Raw genomic sequence first — 23,343 nt, 5'->3', positions numbered from 1 at the left:
TTACACACCGGCGAGGAAACAAAGACAACATCAGCGTAATTAAAGGAGAACTCCATTTCCAGTCTTATCACGGGTTTGAATTTTAAATCGGGCACCTCAAAGTATAATTCCAATGCGTGCTTGTGGAAAACATCGCCGTAGCTAATAGATGAACGTGGTACCGATGATTCGCCCCAGGAGCCGGTCGAGCTCATTAGCTTCCGAAATCCTCAGCCCAGACGCTTTGCCTTCCTGCAGGCGGATGAATATGGCGACTGACAGAAATAAAAGTAATCGCATCTGAACAAGTAACAAGGGTTGGAAATGCATACACAACGTGATATGCTAGCACTGCACATTTGATGTGTGTGTGTGTGTGTGTGTGTGTGTGTGTGTGTGTGTGGGGGGGGGGGTTAAAGTGCACACCTACAGCCATGTCACACACACATACACACACACATGTCAGGGTGCGATGGTGCAGTGTTGTGCACACGCTGACTCGTTCTGATGCACGGCGCTAAAAATACTTCACATTTTTCTCACTCGTTCAAATTGACGCGCCGGAGGCACGGAATCAAGAGCGCATTCATTCATTCATTCATTCATTCATTCTCCATTTTAATTATGCTGCTTTTAGAAAAGCTGTCATTGGGCGAGAGCTGGGGTTATGTATTGTAGCAAGTCATGAATGTTGGGGTTTATGTCGATCCTTGTTTTCTGTGTGATTTTGGGGTTAACGGGGATTTTGTGGGTGTGGTTTGGGGTGCAAGGAATTCTGGGGTTTTACCTGGAATTGGCGGGAACTTAGAGATTGCAGGCTTGTGTGGCGTAGCAACTATTGCTGATTTAATGGATGTTTTACCACCAAACAGGTGTTTTGCCTGACGAAAACGCCACTGTATGGAAACAAAATCCATTCATGCAATGTGTCGTATGACATGCAACCATTCACGCTGTCATTCGTTAGCATCTCCAGGCTAACTCTTCACGCTCAATTCCCTCTGAGCATCCTCTTTGACGTGCCGCCTGCGCTCAGGTGTGTGTACACACTCGTGCACTCGCAGTATTTCTAAAGGAGCGAAAATACTCCCAGGTTATTTGTCGGAAACTCTCCCCTCTCAGGGATCCGGGTTGTCGCTCGACGCTCCGCTGGGAAAAAGCTAATCAGGCAGAAAGACACACCAGAGACGCCTGGGAACGTCAGGGATCGGATGGTGACACACACACACACACACACACAGGCAGATGTACGCACACACACACACACACACACACACACACACACGACAAATAACACGTTCAGGCTGTGGACATCTGCAAATCGCATCGCAGCATGTGAGGAGGAGGAGAGACGTGCTTCTCCTCGCCTCCTACGTTCCCCTTCGGGTTGCAGCTGGCGACAGGAAGCCGCCTCAGACACGTAGGGATTTCAAGTTAAAATGTGGGCACAGACGAATTAGCGGTGCGATTTCTACGATTAGATATTTATGTCACAAATAGCGTGTTTTGTTTCTTACGCAGGGGAACGTCTCATGATTCTTGGGTAAAAAACTGAGCGGGGCGGCGCTCGGATGAAGACGGCCTTATCCCCCTTCGGAGTAAAGTGCATGTGCACGACACCGAAGGTTGGGGCAGTGCATGTGGCGTGCACGTGATTTGGGGGGATTAATAGCGGATTTGACAAGAACAAAGTACCTGCATTGGCCCTGGCTCCCGGTTGGCCAATCCTGTGGCTTCAATGTAATGGGTGCATCCCGCCCACACACACACACACACACACACACACACACACACACACACGCTGTCACCCAACTTTTTCTGCTAAATTGACTTTGGCACCATGGGCGTTACTATCTGTCCTATGAAACGCCAATGGACACATAACAAACATCTCCATGTTCTCTTACCTGGGTTCTCCTCCTCTCAAAGTTCTCCAGGTTCCTCCTGACGTCAGTTATAACCCACCTTCCTGACCACGGCTTGCCTCGGTCTTGTCACCGTCAACAACCCTGAAAAAACCCTGTAGTTCCCTGAAAAATTCGGGTCCCGTGCTGTAGTCTTTTGTATGTTCCTGTGGAATTGTTTTCACACTTCCTGCATCTTTCTTGACACTTCTTGTTTATATTCTTACACTGCTTGAATATTTTCATACACTTTCTGTGTATTTTCTTGCATCTCCTCTTGCATTTTTGTTCCCTTTCTGCAGCTATCATTAGGAAATCCACGAGAAGTGAATGCAAACATACAGGAAGCGTAAGAAAATCCATCGTTTCTTATGATAGCTGCAGAAAGGGTACAAAAATGCAGAGGAGATGCAAGAAAATCCACAGGAAGTGAATGCAAATATACAGGAAATGTAAGAAAATCAAGTTTCCTAACGCTATCTGTATAATTGCATTCACTTCCTATGTATTTTCACACATGTCCTTACTCTTCCTGTATATTTTCTTACACTTCCTGTAAATTTTCTTATACTTCCTGTGTCTATTCTCACACTTAACTCACTTTCCTTTTATGCTTCCAGTATATTTCATCCACTTCCAGTTGATTATCTTACACTTCCTGTATATTTTCATACATTTCCTGTACATTTTCTTTTATTGTATATATATATATAGATATATATATATATATATATGTATCCATCCTTCCAGTAGATTTTCATACATTTCCGATGCACTTTCTTGAACTTCCCTTGGTTTTTTTTTTACACTTCCTCCTGTTTTTTTTCTCACTCCCAACAGATTTTATTAAACTTCCTGTTGATTTTCCTCCACTTCCTCCACATTTTGTTGTACTTCTTACAGTACAGATCCACAGCAGCCGCCTGTCTCATGCGACAAAAACTATATAAGTAAAGGCAGAGGATGAAATGAAAGAGTGAACCCGAGATTCCCCGGGAGGCCCGTCCATCGGTTCAGCCGATCGCGGCTGCAAAGTAAAAAAATCAAGCGAATCCCGCGGCGCAGCCAGTCCTCGCTGAATCTGACACACCAATGAAACATTTTTATTAGACATTTCTCCGTCATCACATACACCCCCCCCACCCAGTTCCCAGTCCTCAGAAGTCTTCCCGTTCGCGTAAAAAAACAGCGGCAGGGGAAAAATGAAAAAAAAAACAAAAAAAAAAACACGTGCCAGATCAAAACCCGAGTCGTCTCCTGTTCTTTTGGCACGAAGCGCCGAGTCCGGCGGCGAGGAGAGAGGAGTGGGCGTGTGTTTTGCAGCGCGTTGCTGCTGACGGGCAGGTCGAAGACCCCTTCCCAGGAACAGACGGGAGGGGGGGGGGGGTACAAAAACCAATGATGGAGAGGAGGAAGTGGAGGGGGGGCTGCAGCTCCAGGCGGCTTTACGCACATGTGCGTCGGCTGGCGCCGTCCATTACTCCCAGACTTCATCCCTTTGTTGTTCATCCTTCTGATATTTCAGATCCTATGTGTGTGTGTGTGTGTGTGTGTGTTGCTTCCCCGAATGAAAAACGGCAAAAGACATAGTTAATTTTTCCCAGTGTCTCATTCAGCTTTGAAAAGGTTTGACAGAAACACACACACACACACACACACACACACACATGCAGGTTTCCACCGGTTTCCACTTAGCAGTGTTTGATTGACAGCCCATTTTCAACAGCGGCTGTCGGTTTGGCGTGGCTTTTTTTTTAAAAACTTCTGTCGGTGGGACTCATGTTTGTTTGTAAAAACTGTCCATCCCTTTCTCATTCACCCCTCTGGAAAATTTAGGGTTGCCAATGAGCCTCCTGCATGTTTCTGGAAACCGGATAACCGTCTTTTTCTTATTCTATTTTGAATGTGTACCTTGGCGTCCCTGTGCTTTCGGCGCCACGTCAAGCTGATACCGTATGGTGGGGAACTTGGGATGGAAACGGTGGCTTGGTGTTTCTGGTTTTGTTCCCTATGAGCAAAGGCGAGGTCGGCGTCGTAAACAGGAAGTCCCGCCCCCTCCGTTCCCCGGGTAACACCACCCTTGCGGCGATTAGTCGCCCGTCTGTTACCGTGCCGATCCAGGCGGTATTTTTTTTTTTACATTCCTCCGTCCGCCCTCCGTCCTCTCCCGCCGCTACACGATCCCCTCGCTGCGTTTGCTCCTCCACACCACCAGAGCCGTCATGAGCAGGGTGACCGCGACGGGCACGGCGATGAACGGCCCCAGGATGCAGTTGGGCGGGTCCTTCAGGAGTCGCCCGGACAGCGAGCAGTTGTGGAAATAGTGGCGGTGGACGCGGATGAAGAACTCGTCCACCAGCCGGTTGGGCCAGAAACAATCCATCTTGAACGCCACCAGAAACGTGCAGTTGGTCAGCTCGCCGTAGAGCCTGCGGAGCAAACAAAAATGTTGGATTTAACTCTTAAAATTCACATCACCCCTCAGGAGAGTTTGCGGTAATTAGATTGTACTTTTACGACTTACTGGAGCATAACAGAGACACTACTCACTGACTAAAGTTTGTGTTTAAGAATAATAAGAATAAGAACAACTTAATTGATCCTGAAGGAAATTGTTGTGCCAGGGTTACCAGAAAAATATAACAATTATAAATAATAGTAGAAAATTGTATAAACAGTAAAAAAAAAAAAAGAAGGGGAGAGTAAGAAATACAAATAAACTATGAAGTGTCTTAAGTAACAAGTGAAAGATAAGGACTGCACAAGAGTATGAACAAATATTGTACATGTAGCTGTTATGAAATATGTAACTGTTTTGAGTCAACGGACGGATCGGTGGTGTCTTGTCCCGACCCAGATCGCTGCGCTTGAATGCATCACACAGAACCGAGGAGGCTCTGCCACCGATCTGCAGGTGGCTGGACTTCCAGGTCCGCTGGACCCAGTTTCACAGATGAAAATTATAAGTTTTACGCTGAGAAAGAGCATTTTGGAAGGAAAAGTTGGACAAGGTGTACATATGTGTATCAAGTGTGTGTGTCGATAGGGAGGCGGAATAGATTACACACGGAGGATATTTAGAAGTTGCAACACCATTATGCTGTGATGATATCCACTTGTGAATGCTAGTCACCTGTGTTAGCATTAGCTTTGTGGTCTGGTAAGTGTTGCACAGTTAACACTAGCGCTGATGTTGACGTTCTCAGAACGTGTGTGTGTGTGTTTGCAGTATTGATTAAATCATATGTGTTTGTATGGATGGGGATAATGCCACCCCTCAAAACCCCCGTAACAGGAAGTGGACCAACAAATACCCAGAATGCAACTATTTCCGGAATGATACCACACAGATCTGACAGTGTGACCTGCTCATAGGCAAATACGATGCGGACTTGTAAAAGAAATGCAAATTAGCGGTTGATAAGCCACCAAAAATCGTGATTGCAACATGGCGGCGGAATTGTCTGTTAGTGCCCAGTATGGAACGTAAACGGCATGCTAAAGTTTTATGATAAATGCATACTGTTGTTGTTTTAACTTGATTATACAAGCTAATCTTTCATCCTGCTATGCTAACACCTCCCGGTTTTCTGTTTTGTTTGTGTCCTTGTTTGCGAGAGACAGTATTACTGTCCACGAGACATCACGAAGTTCAGGTTACCGATTAAAAGATGCTACGGACATTCTTCGAAAATAGCGATGTGGTCTAAAGACAGATCCCTGCAGAACTCCATTCAAAGGATTCTAACTTTCTCATACAAGAGCGAGCAGATGGGGAGAAATAGGAGTCGTCTGAGCTGAGGACACAACGGTCTCTGACAACGAATCGAGTGGTTTCGGCAGAACGTGGCAGAACGTGGCGGCCCGGGCTTTGGCTCAGTCCCTTAATTTTCCCTTCTCCCTGGGTTCATTCTGGTCCCTCCAGGAGATCGACCGGGAGATTGAAAGTTCTCCCCGGGTCGAGAAACAAGAGGAGGGAGAGCTTCGGCGCACGCCTGACAGTTTTCCCGCTGATCTCGGGAAACCTTCGGTCGACTCTCACCCCTCCTTATGTAAGAACCTTCCCCGGATGCGAATGTAAACAGCTCGGGGCTGGTTGGCGTCGGACCAGCACTGCAGAACCTTCACCTCCTTCCTCTGATGTTTCCTCCCGGTGTTGCGCAGGGCAATACAGGAACTCTGGCCGCGCTGCCGAGGCACACCGCCGTTTACGGGGAAATATTTATGAGCTGCCGACTGAGAACAAAACACGGCGATGCCGGCGAGCAGAGCGCTGTCCAAAGCTGCTCCATCAACAGGAGCTGACAGGGACACCTTTGCTGTGTACCAGGAGGATGGATGGATGGATGAACGGATGGATGGATAGATAGATGGATATACTGAAGGATTGGTGGACACATGGATGGATTAACAGGAAGATGGGTGGATGGATGGACAATTGGACTAATGGGCAGACAAACAGATGGATGGATGGATGGATGGATGGATGGATGGATGAACAGATGGATGGATGGATGGATGGATGGATGGATGGATGGATGGATGGATGGATGGATGGATGGATGGATGGTCACATGGACAGACTGAAGGATGGGTGGACAGATGGATGGAGGAATAGATAGATAGGTAACCAAATAATTATATAAGTCACACTAGAAAAATAAACTTTTCATCTTCCCTCCCTCTCTCTCTCTCTCTCTCTCTCTCTCTCTCTCTCTCTCTCTCTCTCTCTCTTCTCCTCCTCCTTGCTCCTCCCATCTTTATATCGAGTATCTCCCCAGCATCTGATGGTCCATGAAGAGGAGGCGGGTCTGAAGGAGGAAGCCGAGGGGACGAGACCGGAACACGAGAACCGGATCAGCCCGGCGTGGATTTATGAATATAGGGGCCAGAATTCACAGCGAAATACTAAAACTGTCTAAAAACCAAGGATTCACGAATGATTAACTGATGATAAACCAGCGATTAAGTCACAATTAACTTGTTATTAACTAGCCAAGAACTCAACGCGCCACCTCATTGCTGCTAACCCCTAGTGATGTCTTTTTAACATTCAACCCAAGGGATGGACTCCAATGCTCTGTGGGTTAAGAGTGCATACGTGTGTGTGTGTGTGAGTGCACATGTGTGTGTGTGTGTGTTTGTGTGCTAAAAAGGCAGAAGGAACAGGCACCAATGCATCATGTATGAATGCGTTCATGAGTGTTTCACAGTGAGCGGTCGGCGCGGGGGTTATGGAGATGAAGCAGATGGAAAAGAACATCATATTTTATCCCGAACATCCACGTCCATTTCCATCATTTTCTTCTCCGTCCCCCTTTTAGCCTCGCTTGACCTCCTCCTGCACTGCCGCCGTCCAGTTCAAGGTGTCTTCTAAATATTGTACATTACAATCACAGAGGAAGTCAGGGATATCATTTGACCACACGAGTGTGTGTGTGTGTGTGCAGGCCTGGAAAAAAACACGCATGCACACGCTTACATAAAATTCAAATATAAAGGACTGTCTCAGAAAATTAGAATATTGTGATAAAGTTCTTTTACCTCTGTGATGCAATTAAAAAAACAAAAATTATTTTTTTATGATATTCTAATATTTTGAGATATTTTTCTGCAGATGTAAGCCATAATCAGCAATATTAAAATAATAAAAGGCTTGCAATATTTCAGATGATTTCTAATGAATCCAGAATGTATGACTTTTTTTTTTTGTAATTGCATCACAGAAGATTAAGAACTTTATCACAATATTCTAATTTTCTGTGACAGTCCTGTATAAGGATAATAGAACAACAAAAAAAAGGATGTCTTCATCTGTCAATCAAACCAGTCACCATGGAACACCTTTGTGTCTGTCAAGCCACCGGGGGGGAGTGCAGAGTAAGCAAAATAGTAACTAAAAAGTAACAAAGTATTAATGAAATAGTATTATACAAGTCATTTGCTATGATCAGAACTATGTAACAAAAAATTTTTGTCAACTATTTTTCTCCCTTATAGCAAGAGAATGAGAGGGTGAACGTATGTATCTGTGCATCTCTGCAAACCCGTCCGATGTATCTGTAGGACGGGTTTGCAGCGTTGGCCTGCTGGCAAGAAGGTTGGTGGTTCTATCTCTAGGTTCTCCTCCTGGTCCAAAGCATCCAGCAGGTTGACTGATGACTGTCCGTAGGTGGGGATGGGATGTCTCCATGTCTGGCCCCTTTGATTGACAGCTGACCCTTTGAGTGACAGCTGCCTCTAACCTCAAATTTTGGCTTCAAAACCAAGGAACGAAGAACGAACAAAAACGTACGTATTAAATAATATATATATAGATTTATGGATCTATTTACCTTATTTATGAGTAATGGGGACAGAGATTGGCTGTCATATTGCCTCCTTCCTGTCCATCCAGGGTCGTGAGTCACTGCGCTGCTTCTGTCTGAGCGCTGCTTTGACTCACTTTTCCAATTAATAATGAAGGGGAGGGATGTGTGTGTGGGGGGGGTTGTCAAGGCGACACTGGCTGTCATCAAGCCATTATAGCCAGGCGGGAAAAAAGAAAAAAAAATCTACGCCGCAATCAGTTCCTGATCAACGCCCAATCAGCCGCTTCCTCACAAATGGCTCTGGAAAGAGGGCGTCAATTAGCTTCTTTTTTATTTTGTAACCCCCCCCACCCCCGAGCTTCACACGTAACCCGATGTGAACTCATCCGCGAAAGAGATTTTAAATTATCACGGGCGGCCGACGAGCGTGCAAGGGCGCCCGGCCAGAGCCGCCGTGCACAGTCCCCTCCTGTAAAGGAGGAAGACGAAGAGCTATTTATAACGGCCCACCCTCCCGAGGGGACAGGGGAGGGATCCGGCCTCCTTTAGGATTAATCAGAAAACATCATATCAGGACTTTTATAATAATCGGAAGCGGTGACGCAGGAGCCGACGCGCCTGAAGGGTTCGCGGCCAGTCATTCAAACAGCACCGCAGTTTATTCCAGCAGCTGCGGGGAAACATCAGCTCCGGAAGAAATGGCGACAGTTGCAGGATGATTTTGGCGCAAGAAAATCCCTGATTGGACTCCTACAGGATCTCCCCATGACCCCCACTAAGGTTCTCCGTTTTACAGGAGTTTAAATCACCTGACGCTTGAATGAGTGAATGGTTGTACGTCTCTCCGTGTGGCCCTGTGATGGATCCAGGGTGAACCCCGCCTCTTGTCCAATCACAGCTGGGATAGGCTCCAGACCAGGAAGTAGCTATTTGCTGACAACGTTACCACAAATTAGCCTTTCTTATCAGCTAGCTTTGTCACAGTTATAAGAAAACGGTTTCCCTTCCTTTCCTGCGACCGCCCTTCGTTCCCCGAAGCTCCAGGTTGGCACGCAACCATTTCAATTTCTTGTTTGAATGCGGACACCTCCGCCATGTTTGCACCTGTCGCCTGTTTTTCTTAGTCGATCATCCACGACACACACTGCCGGAGGGGAACACACACTTTACAACCTTCTGCCGGAGGCTCGGTGGCCAATTGGGGTCGACAGTCTTCGGCGGTGGTAACTTCGAGACGAACGCAGCGGGAAAAAGAAAAAAAGAAGGCCAAAGAAGGTCAAACAGGAAGTGAGTCACCTCAGATCGTCGCTCTGTATGTGAACTTCGGGGGACGATTTGTGTCTCATTATCTCTTGTTTACACAGACTCGAAACTGAAATTTAAGAAAGCTTAACTTGCCGGCAAGGAGAATAATTTCAGCCGCCTGCAGACCTGTGCACGTGTGTGTGTGTGTGTGTGTGTGTGTCTGTGTGTGTGTGTGTGTGTGGAGGTGCGATACATATTCATTAGCAGAGGATTACCTGAATTTCTAATTTGTATAATCGCGTGGCCGCACTTTGAAACATCTGTTCAAGGACTTTTTCTTCATTAGTATTACTGCTAGCGATCCGTCTTTTCAAAAACAGGAACTACAAAAACTACAACTCCCAAGGTGAATGACGTTCAGCCCCAAAAGCTACCCTTGAATTTCCACGGAAAGGACAAATTCAGATTTTAAAATCTAAGACATCTCCATCATTATTAGCATTAGCGCTAGCAAGCCTTCTCTTCCCGAATGGGAACTACAAAAACTACAGGTCCCAAGACGAATAACTAAGAATAGCTACCCTTGAATTTCCACAAAAAGGACAAATTCAGTTCTTAAAAGAATGATTTTAAGGCTCAATCTTTATTAGTATTAGTGCTAGCAAGCATTTTCTTCACAAATGGGAACTACAAAAACTACAACTCCCAAGTCTGCATGCTGATACAACGCTATAAGCTATGCTAGCAGCAGCAGCAGCGCCACTAATTGTGAGGTCAAGCTGGTACTTAACCTGACTGATAGATTGTGATCATTTCAACAGGGTGAAGGGTGAAATGCCAGTTTCGATAAAGGAAGTTCATGATGACAGAAGGGGTTTTCTTCTGGGGGGGCAGGAGATACTGTGTTGTGAGAATATCAACCAATCCAAACGTCTGACGCAGGACGAGGCCTTGAACCCGGCCCCTGGCTCCACGCGCCGCCAACGAAAAAAAAGCAAAGCAACGACGGCGTCCTTTCAAAATAAAAGAAGGATCGAAATGTCAACAATTTCACAGCTGGGCAGGAAATGTCAAGTAGGAGGACGCTTGCTCTTCCTGTCGCCAAAAATGCCACAGGGGATTTCTAACGGGGTTCAAACGTTCAAGTGTGTGTGTGTGTGTGTGTGTGTGTGTGTGTGTGTGTGTGTGTGCACGTCCCTGGTCTAGAGACCCACTGAGATACGCTGAACCTCCTGATGGAGTCAACCATGAGCACGTCTCCTACTCTACCCCTCTTCCGAATTTGGGAAACAGCAAGGTTTATATATATATATATGGAACCTGGCCCTTACCTGGGCTGGGTTAAGCCCCGCCCCTCTCGCCTAAGCGGCAGCCAGGATTGGCTCCCCCTCCAGCTTGTACTTGTACTGCATATAGAGCCCGAAGTCTCAAACAAATGCTTATATTTCTACAGCCACTCTTTTATGGTATATATAAATATATATATATGTATATGTGCATGTGTACACACACATACATATGCACACATATATACAGATATATAAACATACATTTATGTAGTCATGCACACCAACATATACATGTATACATGCATATATACCTTAATCTTATTTTGTATGTGTGCATTCATCCATTCATTCATCCATTATTTTTACTGTATACATACACTTATATATATATATATAGTCACACACATATACATACATATATACATATTTACATGCATATATATGTATACATACACACATGTAATACTTCTAATCTGCATGCTGCTTGTTTGTTTGAAATGCAAACCAAATGAGTGATCCAACAGCTAAACTAGTTCTCCGGTCATGGTATAAAACCCACCCACGGGTAGTTGCCATCACGACCACTAGGCGGCGCTTCCCGCCGGCCCCGGGCATCTCCTCCAGGCTGGTCCTCCTCTGCACCCAGGTCTCCTCTGCCTTTAAGCCTCCTATTCACTTGAGTGGAAACCGTGGAGGTTTTGCTCCTGCGCTTCCGCTCCTCCTTTTAAATGTCTCGCTTACATTTTTCATGAAGTGTTGGTTTCCCAAAATAGACCCCTCTCCTCCTCGTCATCATTATCATCATCATCCTCCTAGTGTCCCGTCGGTTCTGCGGAGCTGTCGATGGCGGTGTGCATTATTAACGCCGTTCCTCCACGCCGGCGTCCACAAGTGGGAAGGCTCTGGTTTCCATTTAACTCAACATCTCATCCACGGTCTCTGTTAGCCCCGCCCACCCACCGTCCCCTTTATCTTGCCATAATCACACATAGTTGTACTTTACGCTGCACTCAGCTAGGTGGTCGTCAAGGCAACCAGCTGTTTGGGAATTAGCACATTCATAAACTGGTTTCCCTGGAACCGTGTGATCGGTGTTACAACTTCTAAGGAGGTTACTGGTCAGGGGGCGGCTCGTGTGTGTGTGTGTGTGTGTGTGTGTGTGTACACATACAAACGCACATGTGCGGCGAGCTAGTATCACATGGTGTCTGGATCACACCTTGACTTTTCCACCAGTTATAGAGCTTTCAACAAATGGCGTTCCAGACAAAAAAAAACAATGAAAAATGGGCATTGAGTTATTAATGTTTCCAGCCTTTTTTCTCCCGGCGGTAAACAGGAAGTGCCTCTGCAGGATCGGTCGCCGCCGACATTAGATTAGTCACCAATTTATTCATATTCGGCTCCGAGGCGGCGATTAAACTCTCTGCAGATGATGTGTTCGAGATCCCTCCCGGGAGCCGCATTAGAACCAACTCTGACCCTGAGACTGAAATTTGCGGATGGATTTCAATAGCTTGAACTTCATAATGATACGATGTCCCCGTGATTGACAGGGTGAAGCCCCGCCTCTCATCGTCTTCGGGCTCAGAGGATCAGAAGGGAACGAAATCAGAATCTCAAAGGTTTTTAATTGGCTGAGGATTTGGGTTGTGCCAAAATAGCTCGGGAGTAAGAAGGACAATAAAAGAACTCGGCCATTTGTCCAATTATGGGTTGCCAATGGCAACCCCGAGCCGAATGAGGGGCTGATGCTTTGAATCGAGAGTCTTTCCGTGATCTTTTTACTGAAAACCCGAATATCGCGGTAATCTTGGGATCTTCCACCCAACCACGGGAGGAAGAGGAGGCTTCTGGCGCCTGGAGAAACATGAAGGCTTTGCAGGGCTCAATCAATTATTCAAATCAGGGCGTCCAGGAGATCAGTCACCGTTGGACGGTGATGGATACAGCACATTCTGAATCCCAAAGGACTCAGGCGGGGTTTCTGCTCCAGAGTCCCAGCAGTGTGAGCCTTCTGGGGCTTGTTTGGACAGATCCAGAATAATCCAGATTGGTTCGGTCAATGGGTCCGTGATTCTTTCTGGCTAGCTTACTGTTGATTTTGTGTTGGTTTGATACCTTCAGCTACAAGGACCCCGGGATGTGACCGATCATGGGAACTTAAAAGATCCGATCCAACGCGGTATGCAAACAGGTTACACATTAGCCTCTGCAACTTGTTATTAATTCATGGCCACAACAAAGAAGGATCCAAAGAACGTAATTATTGGACCATGTCCTTGAGCTGCTGGCATCCAGTAGACGCCGTCTGTAGATCCCAATGGCCCCTTGCATAATATTGCTATTTCCAAATCACCTCTGATCATGAGGTACACTGATGACGCAATTGGATTTGATCCTGCTAACGAAGCAGCGCTCATAAATATTGAGATTTCTGTTGATAGTAAGTAACTTAGCAACCATAGGAGATCTTAGGTGTTAAAGGGATGCTCATTAAGGGTGAACCTTAACCACCCTTACCACAATTACATTGTTGGTATGACTCAGGAGAGGCCAACTGGAAAGGCAGCAGCAGTTGTCTTTCTATTGAGACTGGAGAAACAAAGTTCTTCATTTCATTTTAAAGAACCAAACTATGGCGGTGGTGGGGGAGTGTGTGTGTGTGTGGGGGTGTTTAATACGTTCCGGACGATGCCAGTGGTTGACTGTGTGTGTGTGTGTGTGTCCCACTCACTCGACAGTGTCCTCCCATTGACACCAGCGTCTCTGGTCCAGCTCCTGCATGTCAATTCTGAATTTGGCCAGGCAGAACTCCTCGATGGCAAAGGCGTAGTGGGGTCCGCAGCCCGTCGCCGACACACAGTGGCTCACTGGGGGAGAAGGAGGGGAGCGTGACTTGAAAATGATCTACACATATATAGCGCTCACTCACAAGCGCTTTAAACCAGATAGCATTCACCCATTCACACACATTCAAGCTGCAAAGCAGAACCAGGCGCTAACCAGGCCACTCTTGAGTTACTTGGGGGTTCAGCTTCTTGCCTGAGGAAGATTTGATGTGCAAGCATGAGGAGAACCTTGAACTTTCCCATTAGGACGACGCCTGGCCCTACCAGCTGAGACACAGCCACGCTATAGGAAGCCACACTAATGTTCTCTCGAAAAACAAAGAAAGTCAACAGGTGTGACGTTTTTAGCTCCCAATGCTTTTGTTTTTGGGCTTATTATGTATGGATACAAGCAGAGACCCCAAACTTTCAGTGACTTATCCATTGTTTGTGTCAAGGAGGCCATCTTCTTCGGTGGCGGTACCTCTCGGTACCCCTTTATCAAGCACTACTCTATTGATCGAACTTAACCTCCAACCCCCCCCCCCCCCCCCCCCCCCCCCAAAAAAAAAGAATGATGAAATGAATGTATGTATGTATATGGTTTGAGATGGCTATTTGGTTGAGTGGTCATTTCTGACTTAAGACTACTAGTACTTTGGATCTTCGGTGACTGAACTGCACTTTTTGTAAGTCGCTTTGGATAAAAGCGTCTGCCAAATGACTGTAATGTAATGTAATGGCGGTGTTTATGTTGGCGGCAGCAGGCTATACTGTGCTGCCCCCGGGGGTCTCTATATTTGTCAGCCTACGGCGGGAAAGTAGCTTTAGATCTTTAGATGGTCAAAGGGACGCCAGGGCGGTTGAGCCAGCGCACGCCGACCTGAAGACATCAACGATCCCAGACCGCTACCACGACTAAAATTAGACTTAAGTACCAACCGGGGACGTCGTGTGATTCATCACTGTCCACGCAGTTCGTCTCCAATCACGGTCCCACAGGAGCCAGACGTTTTCCTAATATGATACCGAGCTGGCATATTTTTGCCCGTTTGTTTGCCGTTTGTCCTGACCTTTCACCTCTGGGTTGCTCTAAAAGGCAGCAGCCCGACATGGAGCCGTGCATATGGAGAACAGAATCCCGGTTCATGCTCAAATCTATGTCCGACGGCGCTCCGATTCATTTGGATCTTTACACAAACTCATTAACGGCAGACCAGCAAAGCTAATGTCGCTAATGTTCTCAAATCTGAGTCAAAACCAAATCAATTGTATCCCACCACAAGGTGTGGAGCTGGTCCTCCATATTGATTGTTTTGCTCATGTTTGCTAATTGAAAACACTAAGGATGCCGGGATGGTTGGTGTCCAACAAGGACGCAGAAGTAGGATGGAGGGAAATTGAATGAAATGCGGGATGAGGTAGAAGGAAGTGAGGCCAAGATGAGTTTGGCGTTGGAAATACGAGGAGGCAAAATTGTCATATAGCTAACGAGATACGCTAACGGGATACGCTAGCCCGCAACTGGACTTTCCAACACTGTATCCAGTTGCCTTTATACATCTGTGTTATTTCCCAGTGTTGCCTCACTTCCTGTTTTTGTTCAGTTTCCCAGCTGTTTTCTCCAACAGGCCCCTCCAACGAGCCTCAGGAGTGCCGTGTCAGTGATTAGTCGCCTGTTGGAAAGCACATTCCGGCATTCCCTGCCCTTTAAAAGTGGCCAGATCCTCCTCGGATTCCTAGTGTTCCTGTTATTCCCAGGTCTCCTCCCGTCTATTCTTAGCCTCGTCGCCCTATTCCCACTTCGGATCATCCGCCGATGTTTCCTGTCCCTGATTGCCTGACCCCCGCCGTAACCCGACGGCCATTTCCCGCTCAATTAATCCTGATCGTGCACCCTGGCTTCCCCGGTTCTCGTTCGCTAAAAGTCTTGGCTGGGACAGAAGTAGGAGTGTTCTGTGATAGGCTCCTGGCGGCAGCTCCCAGGGCGTGCCAATTAAATGTTAGCTGTGAAAATCGAGAGGGAGGCGGGGCTAATATCGCTTGTTGTCACGACAGCGAACAAAAGTAAAAACGCGAGGGGGAGAAATATGCAGCCAACGGTTAGGCGTTCATTTTATATATATATAAATATATACATATACACACAGCATATGTATAGACATAAACACACACATATGTAGTGTGCGTGTGACTTCATACGTAAAATATATATATATATATATATATATATATATATATATATGCATGTATGTATGTATACACAAACACACAATCCAGACAGCATATACATATAAATATTTAATCTTCAATATTATATTATATTTAATATTTAATACATTATATGTAATATTTAATACATTATATGTAATATATATATATATCTTTAAATATATCAATGTAATATTTCTTTACGATATCATATAAAAAAATTTATATATATATAAAATGTATACACAAACACACGCTACAGTATCTTAATGCTATGCAAATGGTTTATATATAAATATGTATATGTATTATCTATAATCTGTATTTTCCTATTTATATAGATACATGAGGACCCTGCAGCCACAGAGTTAGCTTATTTCAAAATTATATGTTTGTACGTATATATATATATATATATATATATATATATATATATATATATATGCAGATCGATCTATATATAATATAGGCCAGCCCGTGTGTTCGTCAGTCGTCCGAGCTAAAAATCCAATGTTGCATAATGAACAGAGGGAACACTCACCAGGTAAATAGTCCTACACTCGCTACTCGCTACATATTTTTGCAGTACTCTTCGGTACTTCCTCTTCGTCCTGCCTCAGTGTTCGCTTCGAGAGTTTTAATGGCACTTCCAGCTCTTCTAAAGTTGTGGGAAAGTACCACATATAATGCGAGTAACTGAGGGCTTGCAAGTAGTTCTCTGATGCTTCCATCCGGTATGCTTGCTTCATCTGGGGGGTTTTAATGTAACAGAGGTTTCTTTAAGCATCAGCAGAGGCTGTTCTTCCCATTTATTCCAAAGCATTCAGAACAAAGGAGGCCATTAGTCGTACAAGTATGTATGGCCCCCGCCTGTTTTCGCTGCTTGGAGACGGCAGGAACCGATCAACTCTGACTTCTTATTCCCCGATTCTAAGCCGCGGTTCGGCCAACAAAGATATGCGCCTGAATGGCGTATCTGAGCGCTGGGGCATGGATCTGAGAGCACCTAGAAAGTGCTGCCTACAGAGTGACCCGGGGACCGGATTTTGAAACGGCCATGGAAAGAGGATTTAGTGCAGAATTGCCGTTTCCTGCTGCATTGGTTTAATCCGGGTGCGGATTAATAAAGGACAAAGGGGCGACGGACCCTTTCACTCCTTACAGGAGGCTCCAATAGGGCATCTGGATCTCAAATAGTCTGAATCATCTCACATGTATGTTGCTAAAACATACACATACATGCTAACATACAAACTAATAAATATACTTCGATGCACAATGTTTATGTGTATATATATATATATATATACATGTTCGGTATGTCTTATGGGGTGGCGGGGTTGGACAAGTGACTTCTCCCACTACAGAAAGTCATCTTAAGACAAGCAGATCATCATTTCAGCTGAACTATGTGAGTATTTATGCATATTTTTTGTATCATTAGCTATTCTACTGTATCTACTGTATCATTTGCTACTCTCATGAGGGGTCTTCAATGAAGAAGACAGAAAACATGTGCATTCTGGTCAGAATCAAACCAGAAACCTTTTTCCCAGAGGGCAACAGGATGAACCACTGTGCAAGAAATTGACCAAATCAACCAACCTGACTGCAGCCCTTTTACTTTGAAAGGACCTGCACAGGAAGTACAAAGCTACTTCTGGCCTGTCAGCCAAAGGCAGACATTTTCCCAGCAGGGTAGAAGTTCACCAGGCCATGCAAGAAGTTCATACCGGATCCTGTGAACGACCCTTTGGATTATTTTCTTTCTGAAACTCGTCAACGTGCTGACGCAAGCTTCCTGGAACACAACCCTGTAACCCTGAGGACCGGCTGTTGCAGAACGTAGGTGAGCCGCTGTTGTTTGCTTGTTAGTCCGGTTGCGGCTTAGGGTGTTTGAGTGTGTTTCGAGCTGGGACAAGAGTCCCGGAGCCTGAAAATGAAAAGATAAATCACAGAAGTATTGAGTGTGGCTGAGAATCGGACAACCGGGTGTGTTTTTTGGTCAATTTGGAGGAACGCTTTGCAGTTCCATGTAGCTTTGCGGGTAGGGGGCCATTTCTCGGTGCATTCGGACAGCATGGAAACCAGCGGCTTTACACGGTTCCATAGGAACTCATGTGACTGAGGTGTCTGGTGGAACTCACGAGCCACGCCCATTCCAAGATACGTCTAACAGAACGCCATTTTTAAAAATTACTGTGGTCACTGCTCAGCCAATTTCTTGCTTTCTCCCCTGGAGGAAGGTAGTTCCTAAAAATTTCTGTCTGAAGCTGTTCTTGTTACTGTCAGACCGATCCTGATGTCAACGTATCTCATGTAGGATTTTTCTTATTCTTTTTATTATTTTTTTGTTGTTCTTGTCTCCATGGATACTCACCGAGTTTCCACAAGTCCCCCGGCACTTTACCGAATTGAGAATCGGATTGTCGGGGTGGTTCAGAGGTCTGCAAGAGGAAGAGTCTGTTGGGACAAATCAGGAGAGTACACTATGTGTGCGCTTCCTCATCGATGGTACTTGTTGAAAACTAGCGTTAAGAGGTCTGTGGAGGTTCTCAGTCATACAGGTCACGGTGAATTCTTGTCAAAATCTTCTTGTTGTGGCAACTGGACTTGAATTTCTTTACCTGAAGACGTTTCACCCCTCATCCGAGTGGCCAAATGTCGTGTTTGCAGATATTCTACAAGGAGAGGGGAATGTGTTCATTTTCCTTGGCTGGCTAGAGCAAAAATAAATCGCCCTGGTCGTGACATTTCAAGGGAAACTCAAGTGCAGAGCTCCTCATAAGCCCCGCCCACATGTGAGCAGTGTTAATCGTTGGAGGAATCTGATGGAAATCACAAGAATGCAGCATTGTGAGGATGGAGCCTCCCTCTGCATGGCTTTCGGCCTTTGCCAGTTGGTTGCCAAGGTGTCGCTATCTTTTGCCTCTTTCCAAGAATTGCTTGCCATTGGTCTTGGTATGCCTTACTAGATGGTACATGGGTTTTCATCCCTCAAGCGAAATGACCTTCCTTGAGCTACCCTCTGCGCCAGCAGAGAAACGGGACTGACTCCACTTCTGAAATTTCAGATCACAAACTAGGTCCCGGACGCCTCGCGAGGATAAAGTTCTGCATCGAGAACAAGCTTGCGGCACCAGAATGACGTCATTTTTCTTCTGGGAGCCTGGAGCACATTTCTCGCAGAGGCCATCCGAGGGTTGACGGATAAATGAACGATTCCAGGGTACTTAGGTACTTTAAAAAAATGGAAATCGCCGCGCTTGAAGTGAAGTTCCCTCCATCTTCCGCGGAGCCTTCAGAAGTCCCAGGCCCCTCATGAAAACAGAAAAGCAGCGGAATATGAAATCACCACTCCCCCCGCCGGTGCCTTCAGGGACTCTCAGGCAAACTCTGGGTTTTTCACATCCCGAGGAAGTGGATTAATTAAAGCACGCTAATGACGGGCCGCCAGTGCAAATGTTGATTTATCAGGGGAAGCCCGAAAGAACGCGGGGCGTTGCGTAATCTGCCGAGATTAGCATACATACAGCTCAATTTATTCATTGGCCTCGTATGAGGACACACGCAAAACATTGAAAGAAATGGGTTTCCGTCTATTTTTCTGAGTTGCCAGCTGCAATCTGTCCCGTGCCAAGTCACAGAAGCCATTAGACGGGGCAACAACTCCGAAGAACTTCCTGTGTCCTTCCTCACCTGCGAACTGCGGTTTAACCTCTGGCTCGATTCGATTGTTCGTTGGGTCTGGCTGGGTGAACTGTGCCGCCCTGACGCACTCGGGTTCGAGTCAGACACCTACAGCCATGATCTCTCCTCCCCTGAAAGATTTATTTAACTTAAACTCCCGGCTACAATCTTCCTACTCCAGGTTGCAGCGATTTAAACCCAAACCTGCTTCCAAATAATCCAGAAAATTGATCCCATTAATCTGGAGCTCCAAGCCGCTTTTCTTCCTTTTTTATATTCATTTTGAGGAGAGAAAATCCCGGCTGCCTTTTAATCCCACAGATTTAAATGAGTGTTTCTACTGTGGATTGAACAAGTGATGAGGCGCGATTATTCACACTGTGTCGATGCAGAAAGTCCTCCAAACTCCTCAGAATGTAAATCCCACACTGATGCATACATGTGGGTGCCAAATATTCCTAATCCCGGAATAACCCCCCCCCCCCCCCCCCCCCCCCAATCCTGGTGATCAGATTATTTTTGTCTGTTGTTGAATCACTCGCAGTTTTTCCCTGGTTTGTGAAATCACTTGTATTTGGAAAAAATATCAGCCAGGTTGATTTGGTTAAAAAAAATAGATATATACCCTCATTTCCAGATGATAAGCCGCGACTTTTTTCTTTTTTCACTTAAACAACAGTGCGGCTACTTTATGGATATTTTTTTTTGGGGGGGGGGGGCTAATGAGCTTCACGCCGCGAAAACATTTATCCTCGTCACATTGGACCGATGAAATGACCGAGTCTGTTCAACTCCGACACCAAAGAAGACGACTTTTTTGGTTTTAGTGCGCAGGAGGAAGCCCAAAATAGCCATTGGCTAGCTGGTGCGGCTTATATTGAGGTGCGCTCAATAGTCCAGAAATTACAGTATGTGTGTGTGTGTTTCCATATAAATATATGTGTATATATATGTCCATATATACTGTATATGCATCAATTTGTACGTATGTATACATATATTTGTATATACATATGTGTGTGTGTGTGTGTGTGTGTATATATGTATGTGAGAGACAGGTTTTTCTGTAGTTATTGATTTATGGTTTGTGTCTCCATCCATTTTTTTGAGCCCCCCAGTGTAATGGTTTCTCCCTCCGTTGACACCTTGATCGCCGATGATTCACCAGGGAGGAAATCATCCTCCTGGCCTTTCCAACCCAAATAATTTCTGAGTGCATCGGCGCCGGCGACCGATCTCGCATCAAACCGCCCACTGCCCTGACTTTAAAAAAAAAAAAAAAAAACATGCCTCAGTCAGGATTCCAGCACGGAGAAGAAGAAAAAGCAGCAGCAGCGGCTCCCTCAGCAGCTTGTTTTTTTTTTTTTCCCCGCATTCAGGTTCCGCCGGTTCTAAACAGAAAAAAATAATATAAAATAAACCCACGCGTTCCAGACGCTTCCTGCGAAACCCGGCGTTCTCGACCCGGGAGGTCCAGGTGAGGATTATCTAACCCGGTGTTTTGTTCAAAACGTCGAGATGCTACTTCTGGGCGATTATTTTTACCGGGTGACGAATCTTTTCCAGGCTGATGCAGCCGAGCGGGTCCCGGCTCGTGGCTCCTCCCGGAACCACTTTTAGAAGCTCTAGAACAACAAGGACCGCCGCCGGGAAACATCTGCCCAGTTGTAGTTTTCCATTTTTTTTTCTCTGCTGTACAAAACCCCCTTTTAAAATATTGAAGCCCTGGTTCTTCTCCAGTCGAGCTTAATCTATTCACTAATTCATCCATTCATTATCTATTCCGCTTATGTCGATCACGGGGCCAATTATAGAGGCATTCAATCTTCATATTTCATATTTAGTCTAGCAACCGTTCACTCATATGTTGCCTGTTTGCACGTTGCATTGATTTTCTATCATATATGAGGTATAGATGCAAATATGTATAACAAAATGTGAGTCATTTATAGGAATCAATGCAAATCCAGTGATCCCTTAAGATACAGAATTGAATTCGTTCAAGACGTGGGTTTGTATGTTAATTTTTCTTTGTATTTTTTAATTAGTTTTCCCCATTTAAAATAACAGAAAATTAATTAATTCGGAACAAATTATATTATTATATTAATGTGCTATATTGGTCACAGGTGCACCACGTTCGTGCTTCGCTATTATTTTGTGCTTAACTTTCATAGAAAGCATCTTCTGTCGGGGTTTACACCTTCCCTTCTTAGGGCTCGGGATTATTATTAAAAAGATGCACAAAGGTATAAAACGACATCACACAAGAGACACAATACAATATACGCATACCGTATGAACTACCCGGACTCTGGAAGCTGCAAGGTGTTCTTCAGGGTGAGAGCAGTGCCAATTCAGAAGATGCCGTATTCATATCGTGAATTTTTTTGTATTTCACGGAAAAAATTTGCTCGAATCATGCTTCGTATTTGAAAAAAAATTTGTAGGTAAAGTGATTCGTATCTTAAGGGACCCCTGTACTTCCAGAATTTTAAATGCTCTTAGTGTATAATATCGAAACAGCACCAAACTATTTCTGGCGGAGGCCGGTTCCATGGAATAATTATTCTCCGTGCTGAGAAACTAGCAAAATGTGGGACAGAATGGCAGACACTCCCAGATGATGAAATCATACTTTTATACCCCCTTTAATTTTAATTCATGTTATTCTATTGTATTATTACTGTAAATTCCGGACTATAAGCTGCTACTTTTTCCACACGTTTTGAACACTGCAGCTTAAATAATGATGCATCTAATTTATGGAAGTTTTTGGCTTCATCCCGCCAAAATATTAAGCCTCATCACACTGGACCAATGACATTACTGTGAAATTCTCAGGTCGACACTGAAGAAGACGACTTCGATGGTTTTAGTGCGCAGGAAGAAGATGAAGATAGCGATCAGCTGGAGTAGGAAGAAACAGGGATAGAAGATGGATGGATGGATGGATGGACTTCTTGTGTTATTTATTATTAATCTTTTACATCTGCCATGTGACAGGCACTGTTTAATTACATGTAAAAAAAAAAAGATGTTTCTGAGTAAATATCTCACATTACAATGGAGACACCTGTGGCCTATATATGTACAAATATACAGATATGAAAATGAGAATATTGTGATAAAGTTCTTTATCTTCTGTAATGCAATTAAAAAAACAAAAATTACTTTTTCATGATATTCTAATATTTTGAGATAGGATTTTTGAGTTTTCTTAAGATGTAAGCCATAATCAGCAATATTAAATAAAAGGCCTGCAATTTTTCCGTTGATTTGTAACAAATCCAGAAGGTATGACATTGTTGTTTTTGTAATTGCATTACATAAGATAAAGAACTTTATCACAATATGCTAATTTTCTGAGACAGTCCTGTATATGTTCCTTTATTTTTAGCTGGTGGGGCTTACATTCAAGTGTGCTCAATAGTCAAGAAACTGTATGTTTTTGTTGTTTGTCACGCTGCTGCTGGTGCTGCCAAATAATTTCCCAATCTTGGGATCAATAAAGTTCATCTCATGTCATTCCCGCATCATGTGGAGACATCCAACCACTCACCCTCTCATTTACAGGTAGTTTAAAGACGTCTATCATCGCTAAGAAAACATTGCTTAACAACTCAAATCTTTTAAGACCTTAAAACGCTTTATAGCCTTGACTTTAACACTTTATTGTTTTATTTGTATTTCTTATTGTCCCTCCTTCCTACTATTATTTATTATTGTTATGTTTTACTTAAAACTCTGGCACAACAATTTCCTTCGGTTCGGGATAAATAAAGTTGTTCTTATTCTTATTGTAGTCTCGAGTTTGGGGGAGAAGGTGATTGGCTTTGTTAGTTCCTTAGGCGAAAGGTAGCTATCATAAATGATCAAATAC

At 44.8% G+C, this 23,343-nt stretch overlaps 1 protein-coding gene across 1 annotated transcript in view; it reads right to left on the bottom strand.

Annotated features, from left to right (window-relative positions):
• Nucleotides 1-3,946: 3,946 nt before the first annotated feature.
• The window catches only part of ramp1 (receptor activity modifying protein 1), a 32,828-nt gene continuing 13,431 nt past the window's right edge, over nucleotides 3,947-23,343 (bottom strand). Inside the window, exons 2-3 of the mRNA XM_086145319.1 lie at nucleotides 13,466-13,601; nucleotides 3,947-4,312 (exon numbers count right to left, since the gene is read on the bottom strand). Coding sequence (XP_086001445.1) covers nucleotides 4,057-4,312; nucleotides 13,466-13,601 — 392 coding nt within the window. The 3' untranslated portion in view covers nucleotides 3,947-4,056. The remainder of the gene's footprint in view (nucleotides 4,313-13,465; nucleotides 13,602-23,343) is intronic.

Source organism: Fistularia commersonii, chromosome 4 (assembly GCF_037954325.1).
Source record: "Fistularia commersonii isolate RoL2024-O1a breed Wild chromosome 4, RoL_Fcom_v1.0, whole genome shotgun sequence".
NCBI classification, from domain to species: Eukaryota; Metazoa; Chordata; class Actinopteri; order Syngnathiformes; family Fistulariidae; genus Fistularia; species Fistularia commersonii.
The sequence above is the reverse complement of the archived record's forward strand: the minus strand, read 5'-3'. Positions and strand labels throughout refer to the sequence as shown.